This window comes from Phaethon aethereus (genome assembly GCF_964289735.1).
Source record: "Phaethon aethereus genome assembly, chromosome: 11".
Lineage (NCBI taxonomy): Eukaryota > Metazoa > Chordata > Aves > Phaethontiformes > Phaethontidae > Phaethon > Phaethon aethereus.
In genome coordinates, this window is record NC_138587.1 from 12138364 (window position 1) to 12155751 (window position 17388).

Here is a 17388-nt window from a genome sequence, read left to right on the forward strand (position 1 = left end):
GCATGAAGGAGTCCGTGTTGCAGAAAGGGAGTTGGTATCTCTCAAAAGGATGCCAAACCATACTCTTTACCTGGGGAGAGAAAGGTAACGACAAAGTGCTCACTCCCTATAAAGAAACTGGAATAGTTTCCTGCCTCCTTTAAGTGTTGCAAGAAGACGGCAATAGACTGATTTTCTGGCACTGGTCTACTGTCTAACATCCTACCCTCATCTCTCCTTCTTACCTACCACATGTGATAAGAGGTCATGCTAGTTGGGTTTTTTATTAGACTGTTAAAGATTTAAAAGCTTCCCTTCTGATTTATTTTGCTCTTAATCCTCCACCTTAAACTCTTAACAGAGTTAGAGGCTCAGCTGGTATTTATTTTATATCTGAAAGGTCAAATCTCTTTTCATAAGAGGTGTTCCATGCTTAGAAAAGCATGTAGACAGAAAGGTTGTCTGTCTACAAGTTGGTTTTTAAGTCTTGAGACAGGTGTCCAGATGTTGTTGACAGTGTGTAGTGCTCAGCATATTGTGAGGCTTGTCTTTATGTGTGACACTGTTCATTTTCTAATTGAAGTACTCGGGAAGCTTTGACAGAAGTGAAGTTAATAATGCTCTGCTGATTTCATCAAGATTTGTCCCTCTCTTCATATGCCTTCATTCCAGTTTTAGCCCTTTCTACAGTAATAAACCTTAGCACTGCCAATATTTTATTTTCTTGGGCCTCCTTTTGTGGTTATAATAGAAACCCTGTAAGTAAGATTTATAAAGTTGTGTGTGTTTTGGGGCTTGCTGAAGAGGTATATAATTATTCCTATTATACTAACTCTAATCTTGGATAAATCAAGCCATTTCTCAGAACTGATTCTGTTTATACGTTTCCTGAGTTCTCTTCCTTCGGCATTCTTTGCCTGAGGCCTGAAACAGCCACATCCTCTCTCTTTCCCTCCACAGCTCAGGAAACCCTAGCTTTCTGTTTCTCAGGATCTGTATCTTAATGTAAATATGCTACAAAGAAACTATCCTTAAAATTTTATGTGTGGTGTGTCCTTTGCAGAACAAGGGTGCTGCATGCTCAATACTCATTGACATTCCAGTAAAGCTGGAGCAACTTGGGAAGAATGTGCACTTCTTAGTGCTGCTCAGAATCAGAAAAAAAATGGTATGCCTTCATCCATGCAGCAGCTCCCTTCTGTATCTTAGAGCCAAAGCATGTTACAGTCTTCCTGCTACCCCAGCATGATCATGTTACCTGATTGCGGCATCACTTGTGAGTTTGTCATCAGGCCCTGAGGTCAGTAATGGGCCTTGATGACCTTGATGAGCCTCACCTGAGATCTCCACCCACACCTTCTGCCCATAGGCTTAGGGGCTCCATTTAAGCTCAGGCCTGGGACTTTAGTCTCAGTTATGTTGGAGATGTGTCTGTCTCTAGTTCTGTCACAAGGTGTCCCTCTGCCCAGCTCATGGACCTCATTGATCTGGTCTCCAACCTGTGGGCTGACTGGCAGCTATGAACATTCCTGGTGATCTCTGGGCCTATCTCTCTGTGGTAACCATCATCAGACCTGATCCTGACCTGTGCTTCTAGCTTGGCCCCAGACCTGCACATCACCATGATCTTGCCTGATGACCTGGACTCCTGGCAGAACCCAGCTGCCACCCCTAGGCTGCCCTGCTCACCTCCCTCAGGTACTGAGAGACTGGACCCTGGTGGGTGAGGTGCCTGTCCTGCTGTCTGTGTTACTCTGGCTCCCTATCCCTTAGGGAGCAGCTGTGCCTTGCTGCTTCATGACATCCTGTTACAAAGGGCTGAGCCTGTGAAGTCACATAGTGCCTGAAGTTCTTCCTCAACTTTCTGGAGAAGAAGCAGGACATTTGATCTTAATGGTTGCTTTACACATCCAGAAATGCAGCCACTTCTAAAAGTTTGTGTGGACTGGAAAGGCCAACTTGTTGACTTCTGTTTTGGAATATCTGGATGATAAAGAACCAGGTTAAATTTTTACAGCCCATAGGGTATTTATAGCAATGGCCGGTCTGAAATTGCCATGTATGCGTCCCAACTGAGCTGATCTAAACAACAATCTCGCTTTTACAGTTGCAGTTTAGAGAATAGTGCCACCAAAGATTCTGAGCCTGGATATCATCAGGCAGAAGATTGGTGGGAGGCAAGCAACATCTCCACTGAACTAAGAATGAAACTGTTGTAGAGTTAAGCTAGTAAATTCCCCTCTTCATGCTTCCCTTTCCCTCAGCAAACAGGGAGATGCAAATCTTAGTGTTTGAGTGCTTCAAGATCCTTAAATTGGAAGTCCTGATGATCTTGTTAGAAAATGGAAATGAATGACATTCCTTCTGAAGAGGCACTGGCTCTTCAATAAACACCAATTAACAAAGAGGCTGGTATACTTGTTTTCTCAAGAGAATCCCCTGATGAAGATATTTACAGTTGATTGATTGGAGCAGGATTTAATGGGTTCTTTTGACATTTTGTTGACACTAAGAGGTCTGAATCTTGATTAAATAGCAGCAGAATCATGTATTACTGTATAAATGCCAGTGAATACAAAAAACGACACCCTAATAGTGACTAGAACTTAAACACAAGAATCAAATGTTGGATCCAGCTGGCAGATCTAGGAGGAAGACTTTGCATCTGATGCTTGCATTGCACTGAGCTGAATCGGCAAATTCAGAGCAGTGTTTTTAAAACAACCTCTCAGGTTCAGGAGTATAAGTGCAATTAATTCTTCTTTTTTAAGACACCAATGAACTCTGGACCAGTTTCTTCAGAGGTGCTGAGCACATGCAACTTAAGCTTCTGTCAGTGGAAGTTATGAGCAGGAAGAACACCTAAATATCAAATGCATGATGTCTAATATTCCAAATGCAATGTCTCAGTTATAGGTAAATAAATCCTACTTAAAGATTAGAATAATGTTTTATATGGTGCTTTAATGAAATGTAAGGAATAATGACCGTGTATTGCCTTTCCGCAAAAGCATGATGATCAGCCTATTTGAATTTGCTCCTTGAGTGCCCTTCTCAGGTTATTCATTTTATGACTCAATAATGAATATGCAAAATTCTTCCTAATGCATGTGATAATTGCCCTTTCATAAAGCAGTCAGGCTCTATCTAAGCAATTTTAAGCACCTCAGCTCTGCTATTGAGAAACTGATTCAGAACCTCTTATATTTAAATTCTTCTAATTTCAAGACTACAGTTTTTATGGCTAATTCACAGCTATTTATTCCTCTTCCAGTGTTTCCTTGAAGCTCCTTCCTGCTTTGACATTTATCCTGCAGTGAGACAGCAATCAAATGTCACTTTTGTTCAGTTAAGCTAAACAAGTCACAGTCTTAGTCCTCTTTTATAAGATCTCCATTGTCTGTGCAATCAAGGTTCCCTTCCCACCCTTCATGTAACATCCAAGTTCATGTTTCATTAATGTTTGATTCCTCAAAACTCAGTCTTCTGCTAATGCATAGCATTAATAGGATGGAGGCTCAGTCTAAGTGAATTTATTTGAAAACCCAAACAGATTTTGCTTGCTTGTATTTTTAGTGTGAAGAAAAATATTTGCCCATCAGTTTCATTATAATACAAATAACATATTGATCAAAGACTGGATGATCCTTGCCAGACTGGAAGCAAAACACTCATCCTGATAGTTCCCTGTAATTCTCATAGGCAACCAAAATGCCAAATGTAGCAATGTTTTCCTCTTGACTTTGTTGTTGTAAGGGGTGTAGGTGATTTTATTCTTACTTTAGAAATTTCTTAGATCTAGAACCCACTGTGATGGCTGCTTGCTTCTGAGATTGACTTTGAAAATTCCTACATATTTTATCATGGTGTGGATATAACTGGGATTTCTGTGTTCATTAATAACATGTCCTTGAAAAATGAATGCTTATCTAACTGGAGGAGAATAAGGTGATACTTGAAGATGGAATTTGCATTTGCTCACCTGGTAAATAGGTTTGTTTTCCTCTTTGTCATTCTCTGTGTGGAATGGCAAGTCTAATTCGTAGGGTTTTACTGGTCTGATCCTCAGCCCCTGTAAATCAGTATAGCTTCACGGATCTGAAAGGGTCTGACCTGTATGCCTGTTCAGTAGCAAGTATGCCAACAAGAACCTCTCCTAGTATGGGGCATTTTTGGATTTAGTGGTACTGTTCTTTCAGTGTGCTCCAAGGTATGCCAGACCAACATGCTCAGATGAAGGGGCTGGAGAGCACTAGCCATAAGAGCCAGACCATAGTCATGTTGAGTGATGAGGTTTATTACTGAGTTGAGGGCTTTACAGAGCTTTTCAAGATTTTTTTACCAGGATGTGTGGTGATGATATTTAGACTGGATGATTCTAGATGTATTTGCTTTAGATACTTAGATACCTGTACTACAGCCCACCCCTTCAATTCCTCCAGTAAATACTTGCTTCTCTAGTTCTTTGAAGTGCCAATGGCAGGTGTCACAAACATGGGGAATCCTTGCTATACTCAGCCCTCTCCAAAACTGGGCTTTCCTGGTTGTTTTGTAGACTGTTATTTTGGATTTGGAAGCAAGCTTGATCCATTTCTGTCCTTTCCACAACCATTAAAAATTAGCCTAATGAAGATATGAAATTCCATATGATTTGTGAATCTCTTCAGAATCTCTTCAACTAAAAGTCATTTGGATAGTGTCACCATTTGTCAGGGAACTTACAAGATCTTTTAGCATCTTTGCATGAAATTGGCTTTTTAAAGATTACAAAACCTTTATTCTCATTATGGTTTTAATCAAATGGAACATGGAATACAGAGACATGACTTAACACTGTTACTAAAGATAGTGATTTATTTATGCTTTCTTTCATCCAAAAGGACATACTGTAATTTGCAAAGCATGGGTAATGTCTTTGAAGGCAATAGGGATTATAAGCCACGTAGTATCATCTGCAGAATTTAATTCAGTGCCTAATAATCACTTTAGCTAATTTGGAAGAGATACATGTAGCATCAATAAAATAATGTAAACCACCACCCTCTGCAATACATTAGGATACTAAATGTAGTGAATCTTTAATAAAACTTAGCTCAAGAATATCTACATCTGGGAGTATGTCACATAACTTGGATCCAAGATCCCTTTTTTTGAATGGAAAGTACAGTGGGTCTTCCGTGTCTCTAGGGGTTTAGGGTCTCAGTCTAAGCATTTCTGAACAATGTTTTCCTTGGTAGTTCAGTGCCCCCTAGCATTGTGAGAGGGAATTCGTCCATGGCTGATATCGATAGGATTGAGCACTACTTAACAAACCTCCAAGGTCTCTCCATGCAGATTTGGCGGGGCGTGGTAGAAAAGGGAGGGTTGCTTGTGTACAGCAATTGAATCTACAAGAAAAGATGCAGGTGGAAACACTTCAATAGCAAAGCAAGAATGGAGCTCCCCTGGTGTGAGTTTGGCCTTTTAAATTGTATCATCCTTCTAATAGCTTAGGCAGGCTTCCAGATGAGTCTGATTAAAGTTCAGGGCCACCCACTTACCTCCATTTCTCTTTAACCTTGATTTTTGTCTGTCTTGGTTTTCTTTTGGCAGCTGGCTTTGCGCAATGCCTTGCGTTATTTCCCACCTGAAATACAAAAGAAGCTGGCACTGGAATTTGCTGAAGAACTCAGGCTGTATGGCCATATTTACATGTACAGATTCTTTCCAGCTATTGAGATGAGGTAAGGACTGGATGGTTCACGTTGCATTTGACTGCCATTTGCTTACCAGCTTTCACCTGTGGAACCGGCCTTTAAATAGCAGCATTGCTGTGTCCTAATTTACCTCTTGTAGAAGTCATGTCATAACATATTAATGAAGAGCATCATCTGAATAAATTGGATGATCTGTGTTCCATTAGCAGTGGTTTCATTTCCAATGAGTGACACTATGTTTTGGGATGCCCTTTAAAACCATATAACAGCGATCCTTCATCTGCAGCTCTCATCTTCTTCTCTGTCCTCATGAGAGGCGCATGGGCCTAGTAAGGAGACAGTGTGTGCTCTTCTGGATCAGCTGTGGCAGGCCCAGTGCAGTCTCGGTGCTGGCAAGCTCAGCACCACTCAATGCAGGGAAGGGATGGTGCAAGCTTGTGTGCTTGGTAATGCCAGCTGTACCATACACAGAGATCCCAAATGCTCTGCCCCATGGCAAGTCTTAATTTCTAGAGGCCAGTCATTTCTCAGAGACCTCTGATTGCAACCTGGACAGAAAACCTGCAGTAGTCTTCAGCTGCTGCAGGTCAAGTCTCAAAGGAATGAAGAGGTAAGATCAGATAAGTGGATGGCTTGAGACTAGCTATGAGTGGCTGGTTGTTTCCCAGTCTCACAGAGAAGGCTTTCTGGGCTTAAAAGACAGACAGTACATTTTACATCATTGGAACCTGTGTCTGACTCTGGTTTGTAATATGCTGTGCCTGTTGATCTTGGAGCGTCACTTAATTCTAGGGCTGATGGGGCTAATGTTTGTGAAGCAGAACAATTTTAGAGAGGGCTGCCAGGGGCTAGTTGCTTTTTTTAGCCTGATTGATTCCTTTTTGCATCAAGCAGGGGCCTGGCTAATGTCTATACTGAAATCAGAATAAAGCAAGCAACTAGAAAGCACTCTGGTTTCCACAGACATCCATATTTCTGTGCTGTCCATACTAGTCTGGGATCAGCTCTTGCAGAATTCAGCTAAGGGGAGGACAACTGGAAGACTGTCTGAAAGATATGGCAGAGCTGGGCTTCAGAGGACCCTAGTCCTGGACTACAGATGAGGGCACCATCCAAGTAGACTTGGATGAAACGGTCCACCAGCTTGTTTCCATCAGTGACTCTTTGATAGCTTCAAATATTTTTTCTTTGTGGCCATTTCACTGATCGCTCTTTCTAATAGATTCTTATAGTCTCAGATTAAGAAAATGCCTTTTGTTCTCTTGTAGTCTGGTAGTATTTGATTTTTGTTCTGTATGTCCCAGGGAGCACAGTCCAGCTTGGTCCTGTTCCATTTCACAGCCATGTTCCCACACCAGCATACTTGGCTGATATCTGAACTTTGGGGTTTTTATGTTCTGAGCAATATTACGTGGAAATATCTCCTCTTGATGAATTAGTATCATTTCACAGAGATCCTGTTATTTTATCACATCAAGCTTAGAAAACCAGAAAACACTAATAAAAAAAATATTGTGGAAAAACTCAGATGCTTTCCCTTGTGGTTTGGCAATGACTACAAGGCATTTGTTGTAGTATCCTGATGTAAAAAGCTAGGATAAAGTGCATATGATCATGGGAGGAGCCCATTTGCTTAATCTGTAGAATATACATTCCAGATCTTGGCTCATGAGCCAGTCAGCAGATGTACAATTTTTTTGTAGTTGGCATTCTTTAGCCTAACCTTTTCAGTGTAACTGTCTTCCCTGTACAAAGCAAGTGTCCAGCCACTGAAGATCTATGTCCAATGAAAGGAAGATCATTTAGAAACCATGCCAAATGATCCTATCTACTTTTAGGAATTTCCAGCATCCGTAATGGTGGTGTTGCTTACAGAAAAGGAAAGAGCAAAATTCTTGATCAATGGTTATACTTCCTTCTGGTATTGTATGTTAGAGGCTTCAGCACAATTGTACTAAGACCTGTGTAAACACATTAAAGGTACTGTCCCTGCCAGGAAAAGCTAAAGTATAAATCTAGGACTAGAAGTTTTAGAGCAATTTGATATGACAAACAGATGGTGGAGGAGAAGATAAGTGAGATGATCGCAGCAGTTGGCCTTGAACCACACCAGTGCTAGGGAACCTGACTCGGAATACCTTTGTAAGGGTTTCCCATACCTCACCTCTCAACTTCCTGGGTGAAATGTGTCTTAGTAAAAAAGCCCATATTTCTCCTACATAATTCAGGTTTTGAGTGCTTCTTTGGGACTGAAATTCAAGCTGCGTGTTTTTTCTTAGATAGGATCTTAATTAACAAGGGCTGATGAGTGTGAAGGCATCTTCCACTGATGCTGTTTTCCTGTTTTCGTCAGCATTGCAGGGCTTAGCTGCTTGCCCTGGCAACTGTGTTACAGAGGCCAGTTCCAGCATCCCAAAAATAATCCAGTTCAAAAGCAATGAGAGCTCTTGGCCACCATATTTATAACCAATTGCGATTAGCTGATTTAGTAAATGATAAGCTGAATACAATTTTTTTCTTTGCTTAGTTCTGATAACAGTTAAAACCTGATTTGCCTGTTAAGGTATGTACGTCATTTCAGAGCTGCACTTTCTTGATGTTTTTTTTTTTTCTCCTTCCCTCCTGAATAAAAACCTGCACCTCAAACAAATGTGTTGGCACACAGGAATATTTCTGTGACGTATGTTGTTGTGGTTGCCCTTGTGAGTTGGTGTCTCTCCTAAATTTTTGTGACTGCCATTTCAGAGCGTACCCCATAGAAGAATACCCTTGCAAGACCAAATCAGCTGCTGCCATTATGTTGATGATAATGAATAATCTGGATCCCTCAGTGGCTCAGGTAAGGTACAGTGAAAGTAAGGAAGCAAGTTTCACAGGGCAGCAGCAGATCTGCAAGTTACTTCCTGCATGTGCTCTCACGTGACAACAAGAATTTAGGCATATAGGTGAAATTAATCCTCGTGCAGATGGTCCTTCTTCCATGGATTGAGTAGGATTTTAGTTGTTCATAGGCCTTTTGCTGGTTCTGTGCCCCAAGGTAGCTGCCAGTCCCTGTACATGTGGAGCTGGCTGCTCTGTGTAGGCTACACGGGCCAGTTTCAGTAGTGCCAAGGCAGCCTCCCTACGGGGTGACGTGATAGAATGTCCATTTCTGTGAGGCTAAGCCTGCAAGGGACTAAGGGTGATTCTGTGCTTTTCCTGTGGTTAATGTTTTGATTCCTGAGGTTTGGGATCTTTTGTATTAAGTTCTTTAATTTCCTGCTGTGTGCAGTTCTTAATTCTGCACAGTGGGTCTTGGTCCCGACACAGACCTCTGAGGCCTCCTGTAACACCAGCAAAGCTCACTCCAGCTCCCACTATATACAGGAGCTTGGTTGCTGTTTGTGAGACCAGTGGAGCTCAGCTCTTAGTACATTGATTCTACAACTTATTTCGAAACACTAGTGCTGATATTTCCTGTACCTCTGCAAGCTCATTGACTAGAGCATTACAGGACCAAAGTCCATCCTTCTGAGCACTACCCAGTGTAATGCCTCTTTTTGCAAATGGCAGGGGAGGGGCCATGCAACTATGCCCCACCAGTCATAGTCTCTTCCAGCTGCAAGTGCCAGTGGCAACCAAGCTATAAGCTCACTCAGTCCCTCTTTAAGGGAGTTTACTGGGATGTCAGTCTGATATAGAAAATGCAACCAAGGAATAGTTTTGTAGCATTCTGCACCCAAAATACCATTGTAACAATAACAAACACCTCATTTGGAGAAAGAATTTTTTTGTTAAATTATTACTTTTATGACAGTATTTTCTGATTTCAAGAATCTAGAGATGTTGATGCAATAAACTCTAGAAAAGTTTTATTACTGAGATAGAAAAAATAGCTCATTTCAGAAAAGTGCTTCCCTTATTATTGTTAAATTGCCTTTTCCAGTTTCCCCAGGAGCTTGTCACTTATGGAGGAAATGGTCAGGTCTTCAGCAACTGGGCGCAGGTAGGACATTGCTGCTTTTGCAACTTGTTTCGCAAAACCAGTTTCACCCTCCCCCATGCACATTCTGTTTAGGCAGTTTGTGATAATTCTTGGCAGTTGTTGTCTCAAAATACTCCAAAACATCCTGTCTGGATAGAGGAATGCTCAGTTAAGAACTGCATAGATGGGGAGAGCTTTATTTAGTAAGGAGAGCACAGACAGCCCAATAGAAATACTAAACATAATGCCATAAACATACCAAGCTGTGTATGATGATGTAAAGACCAGTTCTTTGTCTTTTCTGATGCATTTGTATGTGCCTGTATTTTGTGCAAATAATTTTAGAGTCAAAATGAATTCTAGGAAACAAAATAATGTATTTTTTGCTTGCTTGTTTCTGGTACTTAAGCAACATTTTTCACAAGTAGTGGAATAAAAAAAAGGCTTTGGTTAAAGAAAGTGCAATCCTGAGTTTGGGGTTTTTTTTCCCCCAAATCAGATTAGTTGTAAATATTTACATGCTACCCGGCCAGATTGTAGTGCACTTTACTCTCAGGCCTACCAACATTATCTCTGATCTTCTGAGAATAATGGCAGGTGGGTAAACACCTGTCTAAAATCAGAGCTGGGATGTTTAAGGTGTGGTTGTATAATCTCTGTTCTCATTCTCTACCAAAAAATGGCAATAAATACACTTGCTTTAATCCAAGTATGGCAAAATGCATGTGGGAAACATTTTCAGGAGATCTTTGGCGTCAGCAACATATTTAGACTTATGTTTTGTATGAGCTCGGTTTATTCTCTCAAGAAAAAAAAAATGCTCTGGCTCTGAATGCTCTGGCGGTGTGTGGTGGCAGGAGGAACATTTAATGAACAACCGTTCTGAGTGTCTCTGGGTAGGCACAACTGTGGTTATTGTGAATGCCAAAAGCACATAATCCCTGCAGCCTCTGGTGTGCCCCAAGGCCACAGGGTGGGGACGGGTGGAGATGTGGCATTGAGTTTTGCAGTGCAGAACAGGTAAGGCACAGGTAGAAAGCTACATCACCCTGAAGGGCAGCATCACTCCTGAAGGCTGGGAAGGTCTTGATTTCTGGTTCTGTAGTGAAAGCTGACTTAAGGAGCCAACTTCTGTCGGAAAGGATCGTGTATGTACCTTGTGGCTTTACCTGAATCTGGCCTCTTGCTTATTAAAAAAATCCAAGCAAAACTAATGTGTAAAAGTTCCTGGTTAAGGGAGAGGAATGGACTCCTCACTGTAGCATGGACCAGAGACCTGAGTTTTCTTCCCAGTTTGACTGTGATTTTTCATTTGTGGCAGAGAGAAGATTCATGCTTCAGTTTCCTAATCTGGTAAATGAGAGTTAAATAGAAGTCTCAGGCAGCTTTTGAGGCAAAACTGTTCTGACTTTAAAAAGAAAGGTACCGTGGCAGTGCGCACCATTTCTTTATTCTGCGTACTAATTAGTAAATGCCAGTTAACTAATGCCTACTAACTACATGAGCGTTGCAACATTTCTGTTGTGAGCAGTGCCAGCAGTTTATATAGTGGCCTTTATTGGACTGACATCCCTTACGCAGATGCTGGGCTGCAAGGTGAAGTAGAAGCACTGCCAAAGTCAGAAATATTCTCTTTTCTCATGTTCTCATCCAAGCCAGAGCTATGACCTGCAGTTGTTTCACAGCAGAACAAACAAAACCTTTTTGTTTTTGCTTACTTAGAGTAGGAATCACATGAACGATTCAGTTACGATAGAACATTTTGTTCTGTTTGTGGCTTGAAAACAACATGCTTTTTGGAAATTTGTCACTGCAAAGTTCCTAGTGAGAAGGTTCAGTCTGGCTTATCATCCACACAGACCTGTGCTTTCTTCTGAATAATTTTAAAAGAAAGAACAATGTCCAGAGCTAATTTTCCAAGCCTGCAGACAACATGACTGTTCTTTAAGCTAGGAAAGGCTTTTGCCGCCTCCTTATTAGCTATGCCTTTCAATGCAAAAAGATCTAACTATCTTACAGCTTCTAGTTTTATTACAATGTTTTTCCCAGCCTGTTAAAGAGTTGAGAGTTCAGCTAGGTACCTGTTCTGTCCTAGGACCAGAATTTGATTGTTCATCATTTTTCACGGTACAAAAAAAAATGTAAAAAGCAAGACAGTAACTCTAGTAACTCTTTCCTGCTCAACTTGACTTGCAGCCTTGGAAATTAGCTAGCTGGGTTAGAAGGGACTGGCTTCAAATCTGTACCATTTTTAATTCAGATCAAAGACACAGAGAGGTGAAGTGCTCATGACAACTGATACTGCTGTCTCTTTGATCAGCAGTTCCATTTTTTTCTCAGAACTTTGTGTCCCCACAGAAACTCTAGTTTCAAGCTATTGTTGAATTCCAATATTGCATGGGAAAGCTCCTTTCAGGCCTAGTTGTCACATACTAAAAGTCCTGTGGAATATAATGAGCTTTGTGATAGACAATGATGGATGTGAGTCAAATCTATGGTCAGCTTAGATGGTCAAAGTCTACTTTTTGACGTACATCAAGAGTAACTATTGAATAATGCAGTCAATGATGAGATGCATTTATTTGTATACTCCTGGGTGCCTCACGGAGGCATTTCAGGTGTGTCAAGGGTCCCTTCACTGTCCATAATGAAAGATGAATTTTTTTCTTTGAGAAGAAAAATTATTTCATTTTTAAGTGTACATTGTAATATCCATTTATTGAAAAGATGACAAGCACCAGAAGGTGCTGAATTATCCAAATCAGGTTAGGATCAACAATATGCATGGGTATTTTAATCACTTTTATAGGGAAAAATTTGCAGTTTGGCTTTGGAAGCATTGCCAGAAAAATGCCAGATACAAATGATTAACCTCAAGATAAAATTAGAACGGCTTTAAAAATTATTTCTGGGATTTGTACTGGAGAAATTATTCTGGAACTTATTCAGACTGTTGCTAGTTGATGATTTATGTTTCTTGCTGAGTGATGTCTCTTAATGGACTTTATTAAAAGCAAGAATGTGTTGAGAGGTTTGGCTGTTATTCCATATGCAAATACACCTCATTATCTCTATAGCTGCCTTCATATTCAAAGTTTAGCTGCTTCACAAAGAAACATACATGTAAGACGGAAACAGATTCCTTCACTTTCCTTGCTTTTGCTTGCAGTTCTGGTTGGTAATGCACTATTTGTCAGAGATGACCGAAGAGCAAACACTAGTAATGTACAGCGGACATCCTCTGGGACTCTTTCCCAGCCATCAGTATGCTCCTCGATTAATCATTACTAATGGCATGGTAGGTATTAGCATCTTGTTTTCTCTTTTTTCCTCCTCTTCTGTTTAGTTTTCAAGTGTTTGCTGAATTAAAATATTATTTCTACTACCTGAACTTACAACCGCACACAGGAGAATCTGGGGTTCAAATTCTGCAGCATTTATTCCAGTACTGTCACTCTTACCTCAAGTGTGCTTATCTGCAGTGATGGAGGGAACAACCCCCTCCTTGTTAGACTGTTCTGACTGAGCCTGAGCTTTACATGATCTTCACCACACCAGTTCCTCTAGGCTCAGTTTGGAAGATTTAAAAGCCCTCAGTAGGCAAACATATGATTATTAACCAGATGCTCAGATACCTGGACTGCTTTGCTTGGAAGGCAAGCTGGACGAGTGTATATATTGGTTCATTGCCAGGCTTTTGAGCCATTCGGTATCCATCTCTCTGCAGGCTAATTTTGTGGCTAGAGAACTGCTTTCCTTGAAACTTGCAGGACAGTCACACTGCCAGAAAGGCCAGACATCTTTTTTCTAGTACTAGAATGCATGGAATAAAACACCTGAACTACTCCTCCTGTTTTTCACACACATAGAAAAACAGTGACCATAGTTAGAGAAGTGTAGGCTGTTAGAAAAAAAAAAAAAATCTGCTTAAATCTCTAATTTAGTTATCTGGGTTTTCTTTTGATTCTTAGGTTATTCCCAACTATTCCACCAGAGATGAATATGAGAAGATGTTTGCTTTGGGAGTAACAATGTAAGAAGATACCTAACTATTAAAATATATCAAATACTTAGCTAAAATGTAATACAGACATCAAGCAGTGGCTGGGTAAAATTTTTAATGCAGATGGATTTCAACTGTGCTGCATAAAGTCCTGGTGCTGCAAAGCATTAATGCACATTTAAGTTGAATTACTTAGAAGCTTGAGTTATGTTCAGCCACATATACAAGGATGTAATTGAGGTCTGCTAGGAATTAGTATTAGGTTTATGTGTGGGACTTGCCTGAAGCCTTAATAAGAACCTACTTATGGCACTGGCTAGTTCCACGTTGCAGTGGTTGTTTTGCAACCTACAGAAAACACAAGTTATGAAACATTCCTTCATACTAAGAGAAAGCTCTGAGGTAGAAAGTTATCATTTTTTGTATTTTTTTTAAATTGTTATTTACCTACTTTTTTACTGCTTGTCTAGTTGATGAGTACAGGATTATTATTATGTTGTGTACCATGGAGAGAATAAATTAAAACCACTGGAGAGCTGGGTGTGTACAGGTAAGGAAGATGAAACAAATGGAAGGGCATGAATAGAGAATGTCCATTGTCACTTTCCTGGGAATTTCATAGGAATGTGGACAATTTTGGGCTAACAATTTCAAAAGTGACTATGTGACTTAGAAGCACTACTGCCACCAAAACCCAAGGGCATAAAGATGCCAACACTGTGAAAAGGAGTGCCCTTGTGTCCTAGTCACTACGCTAAATGCCAAAACAAGTTTACATTCATTTTTTCATCCATGCTTTTTTAACTCAATTTAAAGAACTAAATGATCCTCTGAAAACATGTTGATGCATTGCTAATGAAGAAACTCAATTAAGTTGTGAATTTGATAATAGCAGATCTTTAACAACAAATCAAAGCACAGAGATTTTTTTGTTATACTGGAAACATATGTAGACAAGTGCAGAATTCATTCCAGCTTGAGTAACACGTGGTATCACTGTGTTTGTTGCTGTTACTAGGTATGGTCAGATGACAGCAGGGAGCTACTGCTACATTGGGCCTCAGGGAATAGTCCACGGGACTGTGGTAAGAAACTGGGGAAAGGTCTATTTGTCAATACCTATTGGAGGAGGGCATCTCCTGCAGTGGCTGGTGACTGGTGTGGAACGGATTGCTGTGAGAGGATGTTCTGGCTGCCAAAGAAATTCTCATTGCCTGCTCCTTAAAAAATTAATGTCCTTCTACTCAGATAGTCCATGGCATCTTATTCATGACACTGACCTGAAGGAATCTGCAATCACGGTTTCAATCTGAGCTCATATCTAGCTACAATAAGTGAAGTATAAATTGACCAAATGTGTTAGATAAAAATATTTTCTTAGCTTGTTTTCCTAGCTGTTTTCCTTAGCTATCTTTTGCAGCCATCCTGAATAAGTCTCTATACCCCAAAAACAGCATGTTGGGAACAACTGATTATTCTATTGTTTCATGGTGAGAGAAATAAACATAATTACGACAGATGGTTTCATAGCATCACTTTGTAACATATTTCCTTCTTAAAAGATTAAAACAGTTTCATGGTCGCAATGACCCCTGAGTTTCAAACTCTGTTTGCAAAAGGGACAGAAGATCTTTAAATTTCAGGGACTCTAGGAAAAATAGCTCCTGATCGTTTCTATATTGTGTTGTGGGCAGCTCACAGTGCTCAATGCAGGCCGTCGCTACTTGAAGGCAGAAGACCTGTCCGGAAAGGTGTTTGTTACTTCTGGTCTCGGAGGGATGAGTGGGGCTCAAGCAAAGGCTGCAGTCATTGCTGGGTGTGTGGGGATCATTGCAGAGGTGAGAGCAATGCTTCTTTCACTCTGTCTTGTCATCTTCATGTGCTGAATCAGAACCCTCATCCTGATCTGATGTGTTCCTCAAGTAACCCGACAAGCCAAACTCAGAAAAAGATATTCTTTTCTAAGATCTGTCTGTCCTTTTCATTGCATTTTTTCACTGCTATTCCATTCTCTGTTTGTTCACTCACTGGATCAGACTGTAGGGATATGGACTGTAACTTATGATTGCTTCACAAAAAATGCAGAATGATGCTGTCAGATGAGCCATTCTGTGATTGAGCTACCCTCATGTCATGGTTTTATGTGGTTTATGTCCCATAAACGTGGTTTATGTTTTTCATGTCCTGAAACCAGGACGCCTCATTTCATGTGTGAAAGGGTGTGACTTCCACAGGCAATTCCCATGGGAACTGCACTCTCTTATGCCAAAAAAGTCTGTGTTAAAAAGGAATTAGTTACATTGTGATTGATTTTTAATGCGTCTGACACCCTTACCAGGTGCAATGGAAAGTACCCCTTAAAAATGGTGGTACGATTCATTCATCAAGGTTGGGACTAATGAAGTTGCTTGGTGTTATGATTCTTTGAAGTCAATGGGATTTTGTAAAACTGGGAATTTTAAAGTTGGCTTCAGTATGAAGATGGTGAGGCTAATTACAAGCACTTAGGAGAATCCCAGCTTGTAGACGACGAAGGTAAGTTCTGTTAAGGGAAAATGCTGATGGAGGAGAAGTTCTGTAGTACAATTTTCCCTGTTCCCTGAAGCTCACCCGCAGCATATATTCTTTGTAGAGAGTCCTTCATCCAGATGCAATGTTTCTGTTCCAAATACGTTAAAATAGCCCCGTTATTTCCTCCCATAAACAAAGAGAATCTAATAATGATCTGTGATTCAAAGATTGCTAATGTCCAAGCAATTGGAGTAGTGTATGATAGGATCCACTGGATCCACAGTGATCCTTAATTATCATATATAATGATTAGGGTTTTGTTCTAACAAATCAGATGGAAGGACGCACTACAGAAACACTGCAACGGTTTTTAACAGAAAACATTGCTCTGCAATTCTGTGAAAATGGTAGTGAGTATCTTTAATGATACTGACTATTGAGAAACAATAAACATTTCCATGCATTCCTCTCCTCATGACTACCTTTGAATTCAATACACTGGGGAAACATTCTTGGTGGAGCAGATATAGGATTAACCAAAATGCATTGAGCTCTTCTGACTATCTGCAGGTGATGAGCTCTTGTTACTGCTCCAGAGGAAGACAGGTTTTTGAGAACTAAACTCTAGTTGGAGCTGACTGGAGTGGGAGTTTAGTCTTCTCAGCCAAAATCACTTCTAGAGAAAATTAGCCAGCAGACCTCTGCTGTGGGCATGTCCCTTTGAAAATGGGTAAAAATATTGCAATCTGACTGATGGTAATTACAATTAAACTTCAAAAGATAACGGGTCAGACTGTCCATGTGATATTCAGTAAGTCTGACCTGCTTTGGCTAGCTCAGTTGTTATTCATGGAAGGTTAGGGTTTCATTTGTTTTACAATGATGGTGCAAAAGTGTCTTTGTTAGCACATGAGTTTTGCATGTATTTGAGATCTTATAAGATACACCCTGGCAGATGAAATAATTTATTCAATATATATATTCAATATACTATTGAATAAATTATCTTTATTCAGACTTCTACTCTGTCATCATGGTCTTTCAAATGCTATAATACAAAGGAAAGATTCTAGTGAACGCTATTCACAGCAGTCCTTTGTCCTTTTCATCTCTATGGTTGCAGATGATTTTGTTCAGGAGACTGAATATTGCCTGGTTTTTATCTCCTGTGAGATAATCCTTGTCGGAAATGAGTCTCAGGAGCACATGTGGATAGCTATATATATGTAGATATT

At 40.3% G+C, this 17388-nt stretch overlaps 1 protein-coding gene across 1 annotated transcript in view; it reads left to right on the top strand.

Moving 5' to 3' along the window:
* UROC1 (urocanate hydratase 1) overlaps positions 1-17388 on the top strand; it is a gene marked incomplete at both ends in the record, with an annotated part of 44704 nt that overhangs the window by 1281 nt on the left and 26035 nt on the right. The window contains 7 exons of the mRNA XM_082004507.1: positions 5572-5702; positions 8421-8514; positions 9601-9660; positions 12809-12937; positions 13611-13672; positions 14661-14727; positions 15337-15480. Coding sequence (XP_081860633.1) covers positions 5572-5702; positions 8421-8514; positions 9601-9660; positions 12809-12937; positions 13611-13672; positions 14661-14727; positions 15337-15480 — 687 coding nt within the window. The remainder of the gene's footprint in view (positions 1-5571; positions 5703-8420; positions 8515-9600; positions 9661-12808; positions 12938-13610; positions 13673-14660; positions 14728-15336; positions 15481-17388) is intronic.